Source organism: Nestor notabilis, unplaced genomic scaffold, assembly GCF_000696875.1.
Source record: "Nestor notabilis isolate BGI_N333 unplaced genomic scaffold, ASM69687v1 scaffold6633, whole genome shotgun sequence".
NCBI lineage: Eukaryota > Metazoa > Chordata > Aves > Psittaciformes > Psittacidae > Nestor > Nestor notabilis.
This window is the reverse complement of record NW_009921391.1, coordinates 24,312-48,808: the sequence shown is the minus strand read 5'-3', so window position 1 is coordinate 48,808 and position 24,497 is coordinate 24,312. Positions and strand designations below refer to the sequence as shown.

At 39.4% G+C, this 24,497-nt stretch overlaps 1 protein-coding gene across 1 annotated transcript in view; it reads right to left on the bottom strand.

The window, feature by feature from the left end:
- Positions 1–397: 397 nt before the first annotated feature.
- PHF20 (PHD finger protein 20) overlaps positions 398–24,497 on the bottom strand; it is a 37,755-nt gene continuing 13,655 nt past the window's right edge. The window contains exons 9-17 of the mRNA XM_010011128.1: positions 22,945–23,223; positions 13,266–13,364; positions 11,406–11,567; positions 8,980–9,149; positions 5,766–5,865; positions 4,038–4,233; positions 2,719–3,118; positions 1,663–1,846; positions 398–868 (exon numbers count right to left, since the gene is read on the bottom strand). Coding sequence (XP_010009430.1) covers positions 726–868; positions 1,663–1,846; positions 2,719–3,118; positions 4,038–4,233; positions 5,766–5,865; positions 8,980–9,149; positions 11,406–11,567; positions 13,266–13,364; positions 22,945–23,223 — 1,733 coding nt within the window. The 3' untranslated portion in view covers positions 398–725. The remainder of the gene's footprint in view (positions 869–1,662; positions 1,847–2,718; positions 3,119–4,037; positions 4,234–5,765; positions 5,866–8,979; positions 9,150–11,405; positions 11,568–13,265; positions 13,365–22,944; positions 23,224–24,497) is intronic.

Below are 24,497 nucleotides of genomic sequence, written 5' to 3'. Positions count from 1 at the left end.
CATGGTTAAGAGCTCGAGAATGCACATCAACACAATGTTCATAGGTTTCTCCCCAGTACCAAGTCATGTGATAGTGACAGGATAAATATGGAAAACAATCATTTATTCTGAAAGTAAGTGCAATCCACCTGTGACCTTCTGCTACATTATTTAACGTAATAGAAGTGGGGTTTAGGCCACTGTTACTTGCAAACCTCCACGTAACACTTTACAGTTAAGAGCTGGACATTCATACCTACTAAGTCTGAAAACTGTTATAACATTTCCTAATGATTAAATACTGTGTGCTATAATGCATAAACCAGAAGGAATAAAACATGACACAAGTCACTTAAACTATGCAAAGTTATTTACAACCTCTGTCAACTAAACATTTTTGGCTCTTAGAACTCTGTTCTTCAGTGGCACAATTTTTAGTCAATTCAATTATGAAAGAGTCTACCGTTTAACTGAGCAACTTGTAAAGGAGTGAGAATTTAAGTATGATTTACCAACCAACACCCAACCTCTGAAGACAACAGCATGACCTCTTCTGTATCGTTACAATGGCCAAATAAACCCGAAATAACCTTTTTGCTGTTCTTTGAACAGCGCTTCTTCACAAATCCCTGAAGTCAATCTGCATCTCATGCAACCAGCATGCTCATTTCATTTAAATATACAGAGCTGTTCACATCAGATGCTCCAACTTCGCACTCAGTAACAGTCTCCAACATCTTCTAGTCTCATGTTGAGCAGCAGAGTGCAATCTGTTGCACTTTGCCTAGGTCCGTTATGAGCTGCTTTATGCAACGTTTGAGCTGAGGGAGTCGAGCCAGTGGTTCTGGTGGTTCCAGCTCTCCTGTGTAATCCAGCCAGCTCTCCAAAACTGCAAACAAAACCAAAACTGTCACTATTCCAGTGCTCAGTGAACCTGAAGTCACAAAGCAGGAATTCATTACATCTCCTGTGAAGAGCAGTGGGCAATAGCTTTAACATGGTATTTCAGAAAACCCAGCTCCTCACACCAATCTTTGCAAATAGGCTTTGATACACGACAAATAATTCAGAGGGGGGTTTGTGATGTTCCTAAGAGAAAGCAGGGAAAGAAAACTCAAGACTAGATATTGTGAAATCCGGTGCTGAACTTCCTCGGATATGGATCAATTCCAGAGCAAGGACACTGTGGCACAGGAAGCTTATACCATGAGATTACCTTTCAGATCAGCATTAGATGCAACTGAAGATCCTAAAAGGATAGGACTATGCCAATGAAAGAACTTTGCTAGACTACAATGGGCAGAGACAGAAAGAAGTGGATAACAGAAAATGGGGATGAGATCTAAGAGTAGAAAAGAACTGACTACCACACAAAGAAAACGAATTCCTGATCTAAAGCTTCTCAGTGGGAAACAAGAACCAGAAATACAACTGACCAGAAGTCAACTCGGGCCACATTGCAGTATGACTTTTTTCTGTAAAATTCTGCTCGGTTTTAATTTTAATTTGATACTTCTTTTAAAATCCCCCCCATCAGCATGTTTGTTCTCTCTTAGTAAATGCAGGAATCTGACATAGCAATGCTCACCTCTTTGTAGGTCTGCAGAAGTAAAACTCAGGTTAATATGTTTTGAATGAGCAGTGAATCACAGTTAATGTCTGAAATAGAAAAGGGTTACCCACCATCTAGCTCCTTCTCAATGAAATCCATCCTGTGTATGACTTCATCTTGCAGAGATTCCACATGAGCTAAAAGATTCAGCTGCCACTGCAGCTGTGAGTTCACAACTCCTTCTTTGTCTTTTTCCAGCAATTTCATTTCAATCGCTTCCTCTGGAGAGACCTTCTTAGAGACAGACTCTCTCACCTAGCAGGAACACACACATTAATATTTGTTACTGTGAAACACAAGCAGGGAACCAGCCTGTCTGGGTCCTTATGGTTACTCAAGCTAATTGCTCAACTAATCTTAGGCTAATGGAGGACAGAGACACAGAGAAGAGATCACACACAAATGTTACAGCTGTTTGGGCAAATGGATCTAAATACAGACATATTTTTACATGTATTTTACTAAGACCTATTTTTTGCAGTTCACAGGCATCTGGTTTTCCATGTAGCTGCTCCCTGCCAAAGTCCAGCTGGAAGATACTGCCCTTCATCTGTGCATCCTTGGGAACACTAAAGCCATTTGTAACATGACAGTAACCAACTAAAGAGCAAATGGATTTTGCAGTCAGAAGGGATTTTTCCTGAAGGAATGTAATCTCAATTCTAATACAGCTTTCATCAGAGCATATGGAAAAAACACGTCGCCACCCCTTATAAAACTTGACTACACTGTCAGCAGTGTTGATTCTACCCCCTTACTTTTGTCATCATTCTGCTGAAATACAACAGGATTTAGAAAAATGCTCCTAAAAGATTGAAGAACTGAAGTATGTGTCTTTCTGGGAAACACGCTGCAATCTCAAGTGATCTGATAGAGAAGTTAAAAAGAGCATAAACTACACCTTACATATGCATGAAATAAAAACTAAACAACCTTTGCATCTAAAAAAGGGAGGCTGGTATTTCCCAGAGGCCTCCATTTTAATTTGTAACTTTCACTTATATTTAACAGTATAGAAAAAAGTTATACACAAATAAATAAGCTAAACACTATTAAGAAGTGTTGAGGTTTTCACTTTGCCAGGCAACACGTCTTCTATGTAGAGAGGGTTATTTTAATACAAATACCTTAGAGTAATTGTGTTTGGATTCGTTTTCCATCTTGCATATTTCTCGGTCCAGATTCCAGCCAAATCGCTCTGACAGGGCATCATCCCCATTTTCCCTTATTCTGTTTACTCCATCATCCATGGCTGAACCTCTTGTTTCCACAACCAACCTCTGCTCTATCGCAGGGTAATAGGCCCGAGGCTTCTGGTAACAGTGTTCACTCGTAATGTACGATTCCTCCACAGAAGGAATGGTTGAGGGTTTCTCAACTGTCCCATTCCAAGTTCTATAACTTGCTGTCTCCTCTTTGCAACAGTTTTCCTCAATGTGAATGATGTGTTTTGTATGAATTTTCTCATCCACCGTGATGTGCTTCCATGGATGGCACCAAAGCTTCAGGTCAGGATGTTCTTTATTTCTGTTCAAACATTAAAAAAAGTTAACTACCTGAATTTAAACGTCAAAGTGACGACATAAACTATCCTTTCCAAGAGGAATGAGAACCTACAGATCTGACTAAAGGACACCATAATGGAAAAGCAAAACCTTATGTTAAAATTGCTACTCTTACTTTAAGCATTATTCCTCTGTTTAAGTGTTTCAAGTACTGCCAGTGACCCTACTGCATCACCACAGGTTAAATGTAAGGGGAAAGGTTCTGAAGAACACTGGAAGCACTAAAAGCTTTGCTTTCCAAATAGCTGCTGCTGTGCAATTTATCAATAACATAAATATGGAATTCAATCAATTTAAAACTGCTGGAGTTAGAAAAAAATGTTTACAGTTGTCAGAACCCACGACTTTAAACAGGAAAAGATGCAGAAAACTCAGTTTCTGCAATCCTTGCAGAATGTGTTATTTTTTTCATATATATTTGTAATAATCTTTGCATTAGGCTGAAGGTGCAACTGCTCTTCCATTACAACAGAACAACACATTATGCTGAACAAAGAGATCTGCTTTCTGCTGGAGAAGCTTTGATTCAGAATTACTGGAATGGAGAAGGCAAGAGATAATAATGCTGCCATAGGTTATACACTTATTCTTGTTACTTACATCTACTTAGGTGCTTTAGGAGAAGCTGCTGATACTAGTTTTCTCCCTCTTCCCTTCATACTTTCCTAACCCTTCTATATACAAGTCAATTCACACTCCTTAACACAAACAGTTTTTAAGCAGACAAGTCCTTTTCCAAGACCATGTTTAACAATTCAAACTATTTTGTTATATAGCCACAAATAAGCACAAAAATAAGCCTGAATTTCCAGTTATTTTTCTACTATTTGAAATCTAATTCACATTGAGAACACGCCAACTGATACTTAAACACTGCTTACTGTAATATGCTCATCTTCAGCTGCAGTCCATGCAGTACTTCTATCACTCTCTGTACATCGCCAAGAAGTTGGTGAGTGGCTACTATCTTCTTGGCATTCTGGTGGGAGTAATTTTCTTCCAAAAACGCTAAGCCATGCATGTGACCATTACTTAACCACTCCTTCTCATACCAGTACTTTAAGCTGGACCTCTGACCTAAAGCAACAGTAATGGGTGTGTTAAAATGAAGCATTAACTATGTTAACATTAACAGTAGTAATTCTGATGATTACCTCCAGTCTTGCAACAGTTTATTTGTTCTTACCAATAGTACCAATAAAGATCCTGTCATAGCAGACAAAACCCTGAAGACATGAAAAACTTGTAAAGTGGGAAGTGAGGTAACCTCAGTCAAAAATATCTGCCCAGCTGTAGAAGCATTCAGATCCCAGATTCCATCAGGACAACCACAACAGGTAATTGCAGCTGATGCACAGAAAAAAGTGTATTTTTAGCAGGGTATCAGTGTCTAGTAACCATGGTTATAACTAAAGCTACAGTCTGAATAGAGCTCTCTGCAGACAGAAAATGCAGCAAAAGGCAGTGAACATCCCCTTCCCAGTGGTCTCGTTTTTAAGCATCATACATGCGTTAGCACAGTCATTTACAAGTAAATTTTAAAGGAATCAATGATGAGGTTCTGATGGAGAACTTGCCTAAACTGGGCTATTAATAATGCAAATTCTAGTTTAAGAGTTTGGATTATCAACAGCATCTGAAATTAAACTGTTAAATGTGATAAGCGCATCAGTAAAAATAACTTAAAAAGCCAAACAAAATGGTATTAGCAGGAAACAGTGGAGCTTGAGATGCTTCCTAAACTGCAAACACACAAACATGTAAGCATAGCATGTCTTCCTTGCTATGAGAATACAAGCTACACAAATCAATGAGTTAAGCTACAGAAGAGTTGGTAGTTTTAAACAGCCAAAAAAAAGCAGAGATGACAATGCAAACATGAATATAAACTGAAAATGTCTTCAAATGTCTTGTGATTAGGCACAGAGATCCCATTTTCTCATCATTAATGAACATGGACTCAAGCCTGGACCTCACCTGTACCCACATTCAGCAAAGCTTTATAACTCATTGAGTAGGAAGTCAGAAAAGATCCCCACAACTGTAATTATACCTGTTGTGTTAGATGGACTAAGACATTTTAAAATATGTAGTTAAGAGTAGAGACTGCATTGCTTAATCAACTCTGACTGCATTACCCAGGGTAAATACAAGTAATGCAGTCAGACAGGCAAGAGCCACAGCTGCTGAGAGCCAAGGAGCCTCTTGCTGACTTACAGAACTCATAAGCCTGGCCTTGTTGGAGGAAAGCTGCATTCACATCCCACAGGATGTGCCCATGGGGAGTTTTTGCTTAAGTTTCCTGAGTGCTTCTAAATTCGTTTTCCACAGCCAGACAGTACAATCCTTATTACTGGCAAATATGTGACAGATGGTCACCACAGTTAAAACATTCACTTCTATTCCTGACCAGCTGCAATTCCACAATATTGACTCATGCACATTCACATAAATTAAACTTTCTGTATCTATAACTCAACTCTATTACCTAGAATGACAGGCACAGCTAGGGGAGCAAGAAGAAAAGAAGTTTAGTCTTTGCAATATGTGTATAAACTAATAAAGTTACTGCACATAAAGGAAAGCTCTGTAACCTTAAAGTTCTGTACCTGGAGGATCTTGGCAAATATAGCAGGTATATTTCTCAGGTACATTATCTTCCAGTAAACCCATACAGACTCCGTGCTGCCAGCACAGGCACTCTTCACACTGTTTAAAGTCAAGAAGTGCACATCAACAGAAATGAAGCCCACAGGAGCTCAGTAAGATTACCTTAAGTAACAGATACATCACCCACACATTTTAAGACAAAAAAAACATATTAATACCAACCCCCCTTCTCCAGCTACAAGCAAATACATTGAAGAATCAGAGTACAATAAAATTCAAACCCTTCCCACACATTTTTCACACGGATTTCTGGAAAATAACAACAATTACAAAGTAGAAGCAGAGAACCTGAAAAAATATTCCCTTTGGAGATGAAAATCTTTCACACATAATCAGGACAGAAAACAGTATGCAATCAAGCTTACTTTAGCAAAATATATCAAGTATTCGCAATTTTAAAAGGTTTCCCCTTCAAACAGTGAATCACATTCCATTATAAAACTGAAGGGATATTTATGTCACACCAGACTAGCCAATATAACCTTTTACTGATACTTGTATCTCTAACATCCTACCTATTTCAAAGGCAGGTCTAACATAAAAAGACCTAAGTGGAGATGCAGTTGCACAAGCTCCAAAAAGTTCGGACATCCTTTCAAACATGGGCAATCATTGGCCGGGACTGAATATAATTTGGCTCTACTTTTTTAGCACAGTTTTGCTATTTAAAATGCAATCACTGTACTTAAAGCCATGCTGGTTTTGAGCAGGAAAAACTATATCCACATGTTCTGTTTCAGTCACTTTCCCCCCTTTCACAGGCAGGTAGAACTTCAACTGTAGCCTAGAGAGCACTGAAACATGGGATGAAACTCCACAGAAGAATATTCAAGTCAATTTTGATTTGAAACTGTGGTGTCATTCAGAATTACTATTTTCATAAGCAGTTGAGACAACAGAACATAACCTTTGCTTCTTGGAGCATAAGCCAAAAGCTTAATGCAGAAATCTTGTCAATATTGGCAAAGTTTTCAGAATGAGCTAAACCAAACACAAACAGCAACTGCAGCAATCTCAGATGCTGCTCTTCACTGACCTATAAAGATGCCAACTTGATCAACATCTAATCTGTGCTGAACATCACTTATACCACTTTCAGTAACACTGCTCTTATCTGCGGTCTTTCCTCAAGCTAGGAGGGACAGAAAGGGACCACTAGTTTTTGAATACATCACTGTATTAAATTAGTGGTCTAAGTGTGGAGGAAATACAAGTGCTGGGAACAGGGACTGTATCAGGTCAGAGAGAAAACAGATTTCTGTAAGACGGGACTAACAATGTTTTGCCTTACAAAATGGGTAGAGAGTCCTAAAGCAGCTAACTTGTTTTCAAAAAAGGCTGAAAGACCATCACCTTTCACAAAGGTGCTCAGTAGTAGCCAGAAAAAAACCTGTGTTCTAAAAGAAAGGAAACATTAAGAAAAAGAGACTGCATGCTAAAAATAAGAAGGGAGCTCCTGCACCTAGTTGCACTCGCATCCTATAATCCTGCCATATGGCACAGAGCTACACTGTGATTTTCCAGGCAAATTTGCCCAGAACTCTAATGAAGCATCCCAACTGTTTTTATTTTACTCAATTGATATTTAAATATCCAGCCCATCAGGGCACAGGTCCTTCCTTTTATCTGCATGTCCCACTTCGCAGCCTGGTTGGCCAAGCTACTGCTCTGGACACATGCTACATAGGAGCTACCCCCTGCCCAAGCAGTAGTAGGGAGATTCAAAGCAAGCCAAATACAAAATCTGAAGAGGAAAAGCATGCAGAGTTGTGCAGTAACAGCTAAATTGAAGTGCAAAAGAAATAACCAAACCCAATGGGCATGTATTTAAACACGTTTTCATCTTCCAGAACAAAAATATCCCAAGTTCATTCACATCCATCACCTCCGAGGCTGCCAAATCCAGCCCCAGAATTCTCTACAAGCCCATACACTGAGCAAAATTACATATTTTCAGGAAGAGAGGAGAAGTCTAAAAGCAAGTTCTTTAGTACAGACGCTTCCAAATTCAAGTTTCCAAGTGTCAAATTAAAGTCTGAGTAGGAAATAGGGGAGAAATCTTTCCTTCTTATAAAGTTATGACAGCTACACAGGATTCTCACTCTATAAAGTCAAAGGGAAGTGTCAATCTCAGCACTACACCTCTGAAAAGCTGAAAATAAGTTCCCCTCATCACAATTCTATAGCATCTTCGCTTTGTATTAAAGCTCTATACTCAACTAGCTAACTCAGGCATTTCTACATCAACAGAAGACCACACTGTTTAAAACATTTCCCCCAAAAACCACAGGCTGACAGGAAGGTGTGGGGGAACACAGCATTTGGCACCTTAAGCAAACTATCTGCCTATCCCCCCGCCTCTGCCCCTTAATCTTGTTACCAGCTCCTTGCTCCCCACTTCCTATTGCTTCAATCCCCACAATGAATGCAGGTACTTACCACGCTGCTGACCTGCATCTCTTTTCCAGACAGAATAACCTGCTCTCCCAGACAATTTTATAACACAGCTAAAGTGTTTAAAACTTCGTAATACCCTCAAAAAAACCCCAAACTAGTTCAACCCAGAAAACCCATCTCAGAAGCAGCCCACGAAACCTTACGTGAAAGCTATCCATAGACTATGTCCTCAGCTAGCTGACAGCTCTCTGCAATCTGCAATCATAAACTAGTGCTGAGCCTACTTCTGCCAGAAAATTATACTACAGCTTGTTTTACATTGATCCATCTCCTCAGAGGGCAGCCACCTCCTTTATTCCCAACTGTCAGGCTCCTTTTCCTTGTCTGCACTCAGATGGTATTTAGTTTTGACCACTGCCCATCACTGCACCCTTTCCTACTAATGCACAAGGTATTTTTTGCCCTGCATTTGTGGAAAAATGCAAATCCACAAGTGACAAGGCAACTGTTAATGACTTGTATAGAATTGTCCCTCTTCCCCCACTTTCCTTCAATTAAAAAACCCACACTGTATCAAAAAGCAAAGTCCTCTACTTATCATAGCAGCTGCTCAACCTGACAGGTTACCTTAGAAAAATTTATGATTTCAGAGGACAAAACCAGTTTATTTCATGTACAGACTGTATCTACGCAGATTTTTCCACTGACACCTTCTCCAGTGTTCACCAAAAGGGGAATTCACCCTCCACGTCATACCTGAATCATAAAGTCATTTTCTTCTTTTACTTCACAAACACAGCGAACAATCTCAGAATCACTTTCTTCAACTTCTTCATCAGGATTCGTGGTGACATCAACATCCTGACTGCAGTCATCATCGCTCCACAGCAAGCTATCCAGGGATGACTCACTCAGGGTGTCATCCTCTGGACAAAAAAAGAAGTTAGATAAAATCCCAAGTAATTACAAAAAGGTCAAGTAAGAGTCACGATTTCACCCTGAGTATACAGACATACATTTCTAAAAGCACCAGTTCACCATCTAATTTAAGGAACATTGCAATGTTACTACATTATATGATGAACTGTAATACTGAAGTTACTATTATATATAATAAAGTTTTATATTCTCATTTATAGTTCCTTCAAAATATTCCAACTTAACAGCTTCTGTCACTAAAATTGTACTCTCAACACACAGTGCCTCAAACCAAAGACACAAAGTCTCTTAAGACGAGTAAGTGTAATAAAATCCCATTTATAAATAAAACCCCATTTATAAATTAAAACAGGATTCACACTAATTCCCGTAATTTGTTAGAATTGTGACTTCATACTCTAAAGTGTAGAGCTCCCAAAAAGAGATAAGGGGGTTCTGTGTTATGAACCATTCAATCTCACAAAGTAATGACTCCATTACAGAAACATTCAGAGTCCAAGACAGAATTTAATCCTGCTTCAGAAATGATTATGTTCGTTTAGTCTCCTGTTGAGGACACATTTATCAGTTCAGGGGCAGTGCAGGTATTCTTTAAGAATGCTCCCACAGTACTTAATGCTTTAAGTGGATTGAATAAAACTGCCAAGACAATCTTGTACTGAACAGCATGCTAAATTGAGATGCTCATCTCAGTAATACTAATGCAATGTATTCCTTGGGGGTAAAACAGGAGGGTCAGAGGGAGAAGACAAGGATTTTAATTATGTATAAAATACTCTAATGAGCTGGAGGAGAGTTGAAGGTAAAAATTTTAGTTGCTCTGAAGTAGACTCTGGTCTCTCACCTACGTTGGGTAGAACTATTTTGATCACTTAGGGCCTAGAACAGGACTGCAGAAATAGAAGAACCAGTCTGTGGTACAAACTCAATCTTTTGAAGAAACATCTCTTCTCAAATTTAAGGGGCTGAGAACCCAATGTATTAGTTAATTTCCAGGTTTTAAAGCTTTATTCCACTTCTGAGATAGGACACTATTTCCTGAAGTACTCTGGAAGCAACAGGTTAAGCACACCACACTTCCATTCTACACAAGTCATACTACTGCTTACACCGCATCTTGTTTATCTGGGCACTGCTTTTATTGTTAGTACAAGTTCTTCAGATGCAAAAAGCAGTAAGAGAATTGCAAATAGGATGAAATAAAACCATTTCCAGTACTTCTCACCTCTTCCAATGTCTATGAACTGATCAAAAGAATTCTGAGCAACTGACGGCCAGGCTACTAAACTGCAATACACACTATGGTCAATACACTCCATAAGCACAACTCATGAGACTTGCAGAACATGTTTTAAGACATTATCATCATCTGTGCTTCAGCAGTTTTTAATGTTTCCTCTGTTCCCTGTGTAATGGAATTAACTAAAGTCAAATTTTTACGTTTTGCCTAATTCCAAACAATAAAGAATTGGGTAAAAAAAATAAAATAAATAAAATGGTCACCAACAGCCTACCTCTACAATAAGGAATCAGTAAGGAACTTAAAGTTCCTGTACATAATCAAGCTGTCATACATTTCCCATTTCCTTCAAATTTGTGAGCTTTAATAACAGAAAGAACAAAATACTTGTTTTCCTTTTTTATTGTACCAGCTTATGACAGTAAATAGTAAATACTGAAAACTATGAAAGCTGGAACACAGCAGCCACATTTTTTATGAGCTCTGTTTAGGAAGTACTATGAAGACAATAATAAAGAGCTTATCATCATGAAGCTCAGGAAGTCATTATAACTATATATCACAGTGTATCTATACAACTATATGTAATCACATCCAGTGGTGTTTCAAACACAGCACACATACTGCATAAAACTTGCATAACCTCTGTTTTTAACTCTGAGTTATTACTTCATTGAAGCCTCTGGAAATATGAAATCTGACCACTGTTACTATAGAGTAAATAGGGTACTGCAAAAAGGTGCAAAATGAGTTCGACTCTGAAATAAGGGCAACAATCTTAAAGTTTCTGTGAAGGTAAAGACAAAGCAAAAAGCAGTAACATCAAGCTCTGGCAAATGAACTAACTGGGTTCAACTTCTTCAGGCAGGGGAAACACACAGTCCTGCGTAAGAATAGCCAAATGTACACCACGGGTACCAGCTTTTGTGGATATTGCTGCAGCTCATACATTTACTGGTAATAACAGACAGAACCAGCAAACCAGAGAGGAGAGTCAGCTTACCGTTTCTTTTTGATCTTCCTCTGTGCTGCCCAGACCCAGAGCAGTGTAGCACTGTGCTTGTATGGGCAGATGATTTATTTGAAGAAACAGATTTTGTGACAACTGATTTTTCAGGAGAAAGCTCCTGTGAAACATCCGTGTTTTCTTCGCTGCCAGAGTAGTCTGAAAAATGGTAACAAGTGGTATTATTAGAAATCTGGGGTCAAGAGAGGTTGACAGAAGAAAAACCAGCACCATGCATGGAGCAGGCATGTATAATTCACTGAGTGTTTCCACTGTTGAAAGATTTGGGAGCTTTCTAGAGGCAAGAAAGTCATTGTCTGAACCAGGAAAATCGTACACAGCTCAGCCATCCCTCACTGCTGATGTTCGTGAGAGAGGCTGAAAAGGCTGGCTAAACCTAACTATTCTTCAGGGTGAACATGCCTACAATGCTTTTGTGTTACAGGCACATCTACACAAGCACTGTTACCTGGACACCTCTCCCTCATATCCCACTATCATTCACATGGGTTACACACATCCCCTCATCTCACAGACTACAAAGGGAGCAGAAAGCATCTTTTATTCTCCTAGTATATCTACAGAACAGGATGCATGAATGCAAAGGAGAAGCCCAGACGAGGAACATGTGGAGAAAAGACCTAGAACAGTTTCTCTGTGAAGCATCCACTCATCGCATCCTGGATGTCTATACATCAAGGCTATGTGCAGTTATAAGCAGCACCCTGCAATCAGTTATCTGGAGAAAACCTTCAAAGTTCCTGGACTGAAGAACCACAAGGCAACATCAAAAAAAGGGGCAAACATCATCTTAAAACCCAAGAGTAGATGGACCAGCAACAGTGGGTACTATCTGAGCAAATTAATTGTGCATTCACAAATTATACTGTGTATATTATTGTTATATTTGAGGGCACCATGTAATCAGAACCTCACTGAAATATTTGTTTCAGTACAATCCTGAGTCAGTCTGCCTGTGGTTCCTTCTCCTGCTCTACTCTCTCATGACAGCTTGCCCTATTTCTTCACTGCAGCAAACAAAAATGTAATCTATATCTTCTTTCCCATCTCAGGAACTCCTCCATAAGGAGCTCTAGTTTAACAAATTATGCATGCCAGCTTGAAATGTGCTGCATTAATGATCCTAGACATCCATCAATGGCAGAGAAAGCTTCCATGCTTGATCTCTAAGCACTAGAGGAATCTTCCAGAATCAACTGCCATCTCCAGAAGTGAAGAATCCAATCACCAGTAACACCTGGGCTCAGATATGAACCTCAGAGTGCAATGCTTGCCCCGAGGAAAGCATTCCCAAGCCTCTGTAGATGAAATCAACAGTGAAGACATGTTCCTACTACAACCCTATTAAGACAGGTGGAACAGCATCCTATGAGACATGAGAGAGGGACACAGCATGAGTATAGACTTTAGATGAGGCTTTTACAGCAGCCCCAAAACTAACTTACATAACTGAGAACATCTGGTACACAGGGTATTTGGTAGCAAATTAAGGTGAACTGCACCCTCTGTACTTACGTACAACTTGCATACAGGTGCATTTGCTAATGAAAAGCCACGCTTAATGTTATTAATGCTGAATACCTATTTTAGAGTTAGATTTATTCTCTGTCATTACGTGCCCTACTGCAAGCTGTCATCCAGCACTAATGATGCTGCTCAACCAGGAAATAAATTATCTTGCATATCACAATATTAACTGCTTAATAATATTAGAACTAATAGATTACTAGTAGATAATATTAGAACTAAGAGCAGTCTTCTCTGCAATGCCCACTCTTACGAGCATGAAACTAAGTAACAGGCAGAACAATCCTACAGAAGAAAAAAGAGCTTTACCAGGCTTCATTCTCTTTCTCTTTTTTTTCTTTTTCTTTGACTTGGATCTTCCATAGTCTTTGGGTTTTCTTTCTTTGTTCTTCTCATGTTCTTTGACAGCTGAAATTAGACAACATTCCAACTTAATTTTTGAGATACATACACACTTACTCTACTTAATTATTTTCTTAAAAGACCTCCACGGTTTCTTTGGACAGTCAGAGCCAGTTCACTGCAAAAAAACAGTAAGAAAATTTATCTGTAAGAATTCCCAGCTCTCATAATTGGAATGGGCTGGTTTAAGTCCTAATTTGACTGTCCCATAAGAAAAGTACAACAGTGTGTGTGAGAATTCAGTTGTACACTAATGCCCATTTACTACTTACGTGTTTCAGAGACTATTAATAAAGAAATACGGGAGATTTGTTATAACTGTTTTCTAAATTATTATGGCTGAACATTTCAGCTGCATTGGGACTGAAGTCTGACAAGAACAACCCTCCAAACTCTGTTATGGTTCCTCAGTCAACTATTTAGTTTTCATTGAAAATGGAGGAACAACTGGTTCAGCTGGCTTTAACTGCAACCCTCTCATCATCTGTTCTTCATCCTACTTCTATGGGCATAAAAAAACCCCGTAATTTTTAAATGATTGAGCAATACGCTTCAATCAAGTCCATCCTCAAAGCATACTTCCGGAGCACTTGCCATGAAGCACAACCCTGCTGTGCGGTGATGAGCACAAACCCTTGCTTTCTATATCCTAGAATTTTTCACAGCTCCTGTCTTTCAGATTTAAGTTTCTGCAGCAGAATTTGTAGATACTTACATGGTTCCTTAAACGATCCTGACTCAGCAGAGACTATAGATGCAATCAAAAAATCTATTAGGGAAGGATGCTCTACATCTCGAAAGAGCTGTGCTCGCAGAGCGCTTAGCTGACTAAGCCACTCACCATCCCATTTAGAGACCTATTTCAATTTCTCATTATTGATACCAGAATAAGCACCTAACAACACTCTGTATTACAGGAAAGCTTCTCTTGCACAACACATTTAAGATCCCTAGATGGTCACTCATGAAGCAAACCAGCAATACCAGTGTATTATGTTAACCTCTTTCACACACACCAATATTTAACTCCCCAATTCACCATCTCAGGCTAAGAACTTCTAGTACAAACAGCTCACTGAGAAACTGGCAATCCCACTCGTGTTCTACCAGCTGGGGTGAGCGTGCAGGAGATGCGCAATGAGCGCCTCCTCGTGAGAGTCTTCAGCTCTGTATCTCCCCATCTTTAGTCCTTGAACATCTCCTGCTACTTTGCCACCTGCACTCCTCTTTGCTATGTCATTAGTGATGGCTGCTAAAGCTGTGCATTGCCAGCAGCCACTATCAACTGCTGGCACTGCTGGCAACCTGCCCTACCAATTACGTGTCTTTCAAAGGCAACATGACTGGCAGCACGAAAGAAAAGCTTCATCCCTCCCTCCATTACCATTTGGAGGGGAAAGAGGCTCACATTTAAGCCTCAGCACAGAACCTCCAACTTCTTTCTTTCCTTTGTCCTCATCTCCTAGTCCTCCTGTGGTCAGGATCCTCTGGGCACCATTTCCTGCTCCCTGCTCATAGGGATGCAAGTATATTCCGCCATTTTATTCTTCCAGAAGGGCACAGAGAGAACAACTGAAGTCAACATAGGCATGAAAATATTGCACCTTTTCATTTGGAAATTAAGATTTGCATGGTCAGAACATTTGATTTAAGATATCTGAGAGCAGAGTATGCTATTTCAGTCATAATCAACATATCTGTGATAAATATGACAAAAAATTGTCACTTTGTTCCACACTTTTCCCCCTTGAGCTTGCTAATATGTCTTAAAAATCTGGAAAAATCCAAGTATTTGCAAATTTCAGTGTATATCTGCCTTCTTAACTGCACAACACAGCTAATGCAGGTTTCCTTAAACAATCTATCTGCAAAGAATGAGTATTATAAAAGGGACCTTCCAAAAACTCTGCACTGAAGAAGCTGACTCAAATTGCTTCTTGCAAGCATTCTGAAGTCTAATGAATTCTCACTGAAAAAAGACCAGATAAGGAGGCTGGCCAGGTTAGGAGCATCCTCACAGTCTCATGTGATCAAAGAGAAAGGTGAACTGCCTTATATAATCCTAAAAATTCAACACAAAACAACTACATTTTAAAAAGGGATTTTTGGCAAAAACATAAAGAGACCTAAATCCTCTTGCCCTCCTTGAATGGCAGAGAGTAATGAGGACCAGGATGAGTACTCAGCCACATCCTTCACCAGCACTGTGAAAGTGTGTTTTCATCTCTACATGTCATCCTCTCAAGAAACATCCCACTGCATCAGCCCAGGGAGGAGACACTGATGGATCTCATTCAGACCTTCCTACAAGGGAAGGCAGCAAAGGATGCCCAAGAATAAAGAGAGGTGGTAAGTGCTGACCGACTCCTATGACCAACAGAACAATACAGCAACAGGCAAGCAGGCGATCTCAAGACTATCTTTGGAACAACAATTGCCTGTTACAGATAGAATAAGCCCAAGCAGAGATGTTTGTGTTTTCCTCATCACTGTGACTCACATTCTCACCACATATCTAAAGGAAAGTAGTGATGATGTAGTAAATCTGAAAGTATGCTGGAAAGTTTTCTATGTATTATTAATAAATAGACTTTTAAGTATACATTAATATAAATATATATAAATGAAAAGATATTACCTGTATATATGTACATGTATACCTACATACACCCCATCCCATTATGGCTGTTACCCACCTATACTATACTAGATTCCAGTACAAACAGGGTTTACTCTATCACTGAACAAAGTCTTGAAGCAAATTTCTTCAGAGATGTTTAGCAGCAGTAAGTTTTGACTACCAGAATTAGTCCAGTGCTATAAAAAAGCCAAAACTACAGAAGAAAAAACTGGATCACCCCCCCCACACCTTTTTTCTAATACATTTAAGTACCTCAACAAGTTCAGAATTACTCACAGTATTTAATGCTTTGGACAACGAAATGTTTAACAGAATTAAGACACATGTCAAACAAGCAAAAAATAAGCAAGGAACTTTCATGCCCTTAAATACTTTAGCACTTTTACATCTTAAAAATATTACACATTGAGTGGGAAGAATAAATCTCAATGCATATAGCAAGAAAACTTAATAGAATTCGCTACACAGATTCTTCATTTGAAACTACAACAAAGAAAGTGACAAAACACTGCTTACATTTTACTCTGTACATTCATTAAAAGTTAAACTCTGTAGAAGAAAGGACACAAAATACTTTCTATCAATATTATCAGATCCTTACAGTGTTTCAAACTTTTCCAAGACTTCCCCAAGTTTAACTTTCTCAGGTCAAACTAAAAAGCGTACCATTTCCAACTCTTTTTTCTTGAGGCTTCCGCAGTGATCTCACTATGTGGTTCTTGGTTTGTTCTCTAACAGAATGTCGGTGCCTATTTAATGCACTTACAGGAGTTGAAGTTCTTCTCTTTTCTACTTTGTCACCTCTATATTGGGTACTCCTTAGGGCTATGTGTAGAGGAGCATCTACAAAGAGAATAAAGACCAAGTCCAAGCTTTAAATACTTTCAAAATGCCAGTCTACTTCACCAGCAGTAGCTCTCCTAGTCCATGTGGAGTGTTTCTCACCAGACACACTGCTCAACTCACAATCCAAAGCTGATGTAAAGGCTAAAACTTGTACTGCTTTTGTTGGTTTGGAATTTTTTCCACAGAAAAAGAAACAGAGGATGCAAATGCATTCCACAAAGCTCTGCTCTTCCAGGAATACTGAAGCTTTGAAGAATGATTGAAAGAGAAACAGTTCAGGTTGGTAGAGATATGGGTCAGGCAATTTTATTATCAGTTTCTTTATGAGTAAAGGAGCCCTGTTGATTTAATTAGAGGAATCAAAGCCTGTTCTCAAAAGCATGCTTTGTAATGAGACATGTAGAAGTGGTATAAAGGTCGGCACATCTAAGAAGTGGCAGGTTTTAAATACATACCACTGAAACAAGCAGGAATTCAGACTCCCTACCTAAAATTCATAAAAATCACAAGATATAAACATGGCTTTATGTGAGATTCCATTTACTATATAAGTCAAGTCAAACAGTTCCTATTGCTTAACTACAGCTAGGAACTCCTACTGAAAGACTCCTGGACATGGAAAAAGAGAGATGAAGCTGATAAAAGCTAAAGCTGTGTGGCAGATAGGACAGATAGGCTAAACAAGACAAGCACACTGCCATTGTGGAGTGTGACATCAAGTATCTTGGTCTATGAGATCCAGCAGCCACGGTGACAGCTTGCTGACTTTCAGCAAGAACATCCAATTCTATCACCATAAGCTTCTCAGAAGTTCGGTGGATATGAAAGACAACTTCCTTCTTGACTGAAGACTTACGTGCCAGGTGGATTTTCACTCGGACACCTCTAATTAAATAATTCTGAGCAGCACCTGAAAATGACTGAAAACAGAAGGAAAAGAGTCCAAGAGAGCATACTTAGGAGAAAAAATGGTATCCAGTGCTCTGCCCTGGCCAACATTTCAAATTGAAGCTATAAGGCACACTTAAGATATGCCATTACAGAACTTTCAGAATCAAGTGGATCTCTTCAGGCAAAAGAAACTCCAAGATCCAGAAATCTAGAGGCCATCAGATGACTTTGCTCCTGGTCCTTTCACTCTGATGCTGCATTAGAACTCAGGGAAAAAAAAAAGCATAGGAGCTGTCCATAACTATTTCTGTAACTGACTTGTTACGTTCTGGTCATCTGCCACAGTGCTTTACAGCAGCCACAAGACAGAAATTAGACTGAACTCCAAATTCCCACGCAAGACTGTCTCAAAGGCACCTTTTATCGAGTCAGGCAACTCATGGTTGCCTTTCCCTAGGTTCTTATTTACGTCAAGAGCTGCAAGACTGTAGGAAGTAGTATGTTTTGTCCACAAGAACAAAACTAGAAGATACTCCTTGATAAGATACTGCAGTATGTGTGTGGCCTTCTATTTTCAACAGGACTAACTTCTCCTCTTGCAGGAATAAGCATAAAGAGGGGTTTTTGTTTGTTTTGTTTAAAATATGTGTCTACTTTTGTAGGACTTTTCGATAACAGAATTTGCTCATCTAGAAATTCCACAATTAGTGAACATCACTTCAGACAAACAAAATTTTTTCCCATGGTACATGGTAGCTGAAAAAATAGATTAAGATACTTCATAACACCAGAGTCCTAACAAGCTTTCTGAAATGCAAACTGTTTGCAGTAGTACAGGATGAGAAGTCATGTAAAGAAGCCTTTTTCAAGCTTTCCTGATTACCTACCATTCTGCATAGTTTCAAAACTATTTATAGAACATTACCTCAGGGAACCCAAAAATTACAACACAAAAATCTGTACAAACCAGACAACCTTCCCCTTCTCCCAACAGCTCAACTCAATTTCATGAATTAACATCTGTAGAACTCCACAGCCATCTTGAGCCCACCAGTCTTTCAAAAAGCACCTGGGCTTCTCATGGGCTGAGATCTATACAGGCAGACTCTTGATAGAACAAAACCATATTTTGTGTCCATCAGGGTTTTTCAGCCTTGCAAGACTGAATTTTAAGGAGATTTTTGCCAAGAATATGCCTTATCTTTTAAGACATTGCAGTTAAGAAGATAATTCAGCTTTCACAGGAAGCAGAAACTGAATTCCAAGTGCTGTGAATTAGGCAACATTCACCATCCACAGCTGTGAGATCATTTGCTGAGAATATCCACTGGTATTTTTAAGACTGAAAGACCACATATCATCTTGACTTACAGCTGAAGTATTTCACACAGCCATCCTCCACAAACTAAATGCAGTCTTCTCAAGATAAGCTACAAAGATCATCAGTAATTCTGCAGAACACAGCGGGTGTTAATACAGAGCTTCACCGACTCCAGTGAGACACCCTGTGTTTGTAGGTCATCCGTGCACATTCCACTGCCCAGCAGAGGCATCCCTCAGCCAATATTCAGAGGAAACAGGGAACCCCCCAAAGGATCACCCTGAAAACCACTAAGAGACATGCCAGAGGTTCACAAGTTAACAGCTATCAGCTGACAACTGGACATCTTAGATGTTTAAGTTGCCAAAGCAAGTTTGCCCACCTGCTTCTTATACCTGCACAGTTAGGATCTCATCAGTAACACAAGACTCCTTTATTCTTTACAAGTATTCCTGCCATTAGGACACTTACGCATGAACATGACATACTGTAACCAACTTTCAGCAGGCAGCACTTTTTATCAATGAGGTCATATTCAGAAATTTTAGCCTATTGAAAAAATCCATTTTGTTTTTAAGTATCTCTTAAGGACTCCTCAGTAAGGACGGATTTTCTACACTCTCTGAACTACAAATCACAGATCTGTTGCTTACTTTTCTTCCTCGTGGAAAGAACAGCAGAACCAAGGCTGGCAGCAACTTGCCAGACTGAGGCTGTTGTTAGATATCCACATACCAAAACCATAGCATTTTTAAAGTCACGGAACTAGCACTACTACGTGGTTACTAAGAGCACCAGCCAGCTCAGTGAAGATTTTGGTGGCATTTCCTTGCACACACGTACCAACTCCCCTACTTGTTCACAGCTGCTGGGGTCAGAATTTCCTGACAAATCATCAGTACCTATGAATTAGAAAGCCTCTCCAAGGTCTGATGTGAGGTGTGTCAGCTCTGCAAGCACTCAGTCATTGGTTAGGGCAGAAAGGGACCTAGTTCAACCCCCTGCCACGGGCAGGGACACCTTCCACTAGAGCAGGTTGCTCCAAGCCCCTGTGTCCAACCTGGCCTTGAACACTGCCAGGGATGGGGCAGCCACAGCTTCTCTGGGCGCCCTGTGCCAGCGCCTCAGCACCCTCACAGGGAGGAATTTCTGCCTAAGAGCTCATCTCAATCTCCCTTCTGTCAGTTTAAAGACATTCACCTTGTTCTGTCACTACCTGCCCTTGTATAAAGTTCCTCTCCAGCTTTCTTGTTGGCCCCTTTAGTTACTGGAAGACCGTTACAAGGTCTCCCCAGAGCCTTTTCTTCTCCAGGCTGAAGTTGACTTTCAGATTTCAGAAGAACTGTACATCCATCTTCTTTTCTACGCATTGATTTTAAGCACTACAAGAAAAAGGTTCTGCTACTGTTCTGAATTACATCATCCCCTAGAACTGCAGGAACAGTAAGTGTAATCACTTTAAATCCAGCCAGCAGTTCACCCCCACCATTTATTTATTTAATGTGTAGCAGAAACAGCAAGGAGCCCCACAACTCCAAAACAAAACTTATGAGATAAGGACTTAAGCATGATAAAGCTTCTAAATCAAGACTATCCCCAGGCTTATGGAATAAAAACACTCATCATTTCTAAAGTTCTACCTGTTAGAAACTGCCACCTTTCCTCAAGCATTACAATTTATCTAATATACTGAAGTATAAGAACAGGAAATTTGTACCAAAAGGTAAAATGTTTTAAATATATTCACTTTGAGCAGAAGAATTTTTGCTCACAAACACTGTAAAGATGTACCATACCAGATGATGTATTCAAAAGCCTCCACTCTCACTAGGCAATATATCTGAAAAGCCTTTTCAACAAGTGACATGTAAGTGTTCTGTAGACATGGAGAAAGCCTTGCTCAGCAGGCTGTCTTCCTATACATAGATGCCATTAAGAATAGAAGAGATGGTTCCAAAAATACAGGAGAACAGAACACAAAATGCAACAGCCTGAGCTCATAAACTCCATTAACTCTACTTCAGAATGTGCGGTACCCCCACAATAACATTCAGAGGAACTGAGAAGTTAATGGCATTCAGACATATGACTGATACATAAATACAGTACTTTTTCTTGATGAGGAAAACCTCATTGTAGTTCCACTAGCAGGCTTTGATAGTGAAGGGGACTTGAGAACTTTACAGTCCACCTTCCACTGTTCAACAGCCAGCACAACCCAAGGGCTATTTACAGGGAGATGCTATGAAGCACATCATCAAAACAATCCAGGTTAAACGCATCTATCCACAAGCAAGGAATGAAAGATGTGGGTGCTTAAATAAGGTTACAACTCAACACTATCAAGAATTACCTGCCAGTGCAGCCAAGATGATGACATCAAACCAGGGCGCACTTGGGGGAATGGATAAATGAAAGGCTCATCAGTTCATTCAAGACAATCACAGAACAACAACTTCTCAAACCAAAATAATAATGCAGTTACACAAAGCAGAACAGAAGTCTATGGAAAAGCACAACATGAAAGAAGCCCATTTGACCACTGTGCAGTTGTTAGCAGCCAGTCCTCAAAGCGGTCATCTCACATGTGTTTGTCAGAGCAGCCCTTCAGTTCCATCTATGCTGCATGCAAAGCATAATACACACCAAGCTGGCCCATCCTAAAGCATGTGAAGAACAGTCTTCCTCTACCTAGTCAAATTTAATGCCTTTGCCTTGCTGAAGTTACAGATGTAGCTGGGGTCTAGAAGTTTACATGTAGTAGTAGTGGGTTAAGTTATACTTATCTTGTTAGGAACAAGCAGTAGCACCTCAAATGAGAAAACATTTGCCGAACACATTAGGAAAAGCAGATATGAAGCAAAGCAAAGCAAATCTAGATATGTTCTGCTGTAGTGACCTGTAGCACAGTGAACTTGCAAGACTTTGAAATTCTTGAACAGAATATTAATGAAACATCAAAAGCAAAGACAAAACCCACCAGGGAACTGAGCAAAGAGAAAGCTGGATTTTATAAAACAGGCTCAATTAGAAGACAAGAGATGACAATTTTTATGGACCTGCAGTACAAAGACAAGTCAGTCCACAAGAACAAAGTCTGGATAGGTTATCAACACCACCCTGAAGCTCTAGACCTGGACTGCCACTCTGATGTTATACAAGACACCAGGAAGAAAGCACTTCAGAGAATGAGATGGTGAAACAAGTTAGCATGATTCTGAACACTGCAAAGCAGGTAGATCTTAAGCACTGATTTTTTCCCTAACAAGTTTTTATCCATTTCCACTACCCATGAGCTGTGTGAGGATCTTTTGCAAGTACAGCTGTCGCAATTACATTTGTTTAATACTAGGACTTTCTTCCCCCACAGGTCCAGCAATGAGAATGGTAAATACTGCAGAAACTGGTATTGGATTTCTAGTCAAGTATATTCTTCAAGTCAGACCATGAAATGTGAAGACTAAGTAAGAATAGGAGAGAACTGGAGTTACTCAGACCATTTCCTTAATAACAGAAAAGGACAAAACACTTTGAACAGTGTATTTAGATACGCGTCAAGCCGAGGGGGGATGGTGTTAAAGTCAGGGAATTCTAGTTGTGAAAAAAAAAAAAAAGAACAGGGGTTTAATACTCAAGTGAGTTGTTACAAAGAAATAAGAGAAACTGCATAGTTGGTTCATTATAGAACATAAGCTGTATTTCTAGATGAGGGAACGTCTTCAGCTTTATCTACTCTAAACCACATTTTTAGGTATTATGCTGCTTCTCCACAAAGATGCTAAGATGGAGCCCTAAAGAGACTCCTTCAGCCCCAAATTTCTGCTCTTTCCTGCTTTCCTGCCTGCTGCTGCTGTTCAAAAAAAGGAAGAGATCAGCAACATACTTACACAATGACCCAGCCGTGGTCCGTCCTCTTTTTGACCTTTCTTGATTAGCTTTTTCAGAAGCCAAAGAAGCTCTGGTTTGAATATTTCTTTTTACAGGGTTCTGCTGTGATTCTGCAGCCTTCTCCACTCCATGAAAGTATTTCATGTGATAATGCAATAACTTGGCTTTGCGGAAGGATTTTGAACAGTCCAAGAACTTGCATCTAAACTTGTGATCTTGATCAATAGTTGCAGCTTTTTTTGATGCAAGAAAATCTGCTCTCCTACAAGGTTTTGTTACTGTAAGAACAAAACAGATAAATTCCCCCATGCATTTGCTATATTTATCAAATGGTTTCCTAAACTTAAAACAACAACAACAAAAAAAAAGTTAAGAAATGGGCATGCATTAAAACATGTTAGCCACAAAAAGCTAAAAATAAAGTTTTAATGCTGTATCTGCCTTTAAGCTCAATAGCTTTGAAGGGTAAACTCTGCCCTACTGTGCTCTTAAAAATTGTTTGTTAGAACAGCAGTGTTTTTATCAATGAGTTACTGTAAGAAAATGACATTTTGCTGCCATGAGTCCCTTGCCCAACTGCTAGTGTCACTGTATACAGTGCTAACACAGCTATGGGACTGAATTACACAGAGATTGTGTGTTTAGTCAGAATGCTGAAGGTTATGTCCTATCAAGCATTTATTTAATTGTTTTAACTGTTCACATCTTTGGTGAAAGCACTTTCCAAGGAAAATAGTTCGGCTTCTTTGCTCACAAGTATTTTGCTACTTGCTTTCTGGATGCCTTGTCCTAGCACCGAAGTCTGGTTACTTCCACGAACAAGGGAAGCAGTATGTCAGAACTGCAATTCTCATGTAAAATTGAAGTTTATTTCAATTTTCAAGCAGCAATTGAAGACTGAAACTAAGGAATAGGAAAATTACTTGCATCTGTTACAAATGTCCCTTACGAAACTAAAGTTTCTCAAAAAAAGCACATGGAAGAACACTTTCAGGTGTCTGGTTTACAGAACATTGCTGTGCAACCCAGGCTGATACCTAACCTTGGCCTGGTAAATTCTTACTTCTCTTCCAGCATTTCAGAAACTTTTTATTCATGTTGTTGCTATGAAACACTTTGAACTAAGAGTGCATCAGATTACTGTCACCAGTATCTGTACCTAATACAACAGAGGAGAGGTAGCCATTTGGAAACACAAAAATATACAGAGATCCAGGCAATCATCCATCACTAATACACTCACAGCATCAGAAAACCCCTCACCAACTACAGACAATGGAAAGGAGGTGTCATTTTTTTACGAAACAGCTTTCAAGTATAATTTTTCCATTTGTTTTGCCAGTACTCAAATATTATTTCCATATTGACAAATATTTTCAAACTTGGAGGATTGTTTAAAGCTGAGACTCAGACTGAGCAACACTGATGCAAAACTGAAGGTATGCAGCACATGAATTAAGACATTCTATCTATCAGAAGCATGTGCAAAGAAGGAACACAAAAGAACCCAGAAACATTACAAACAAGAATAAGTGAAGAGTAAGACTTTCCA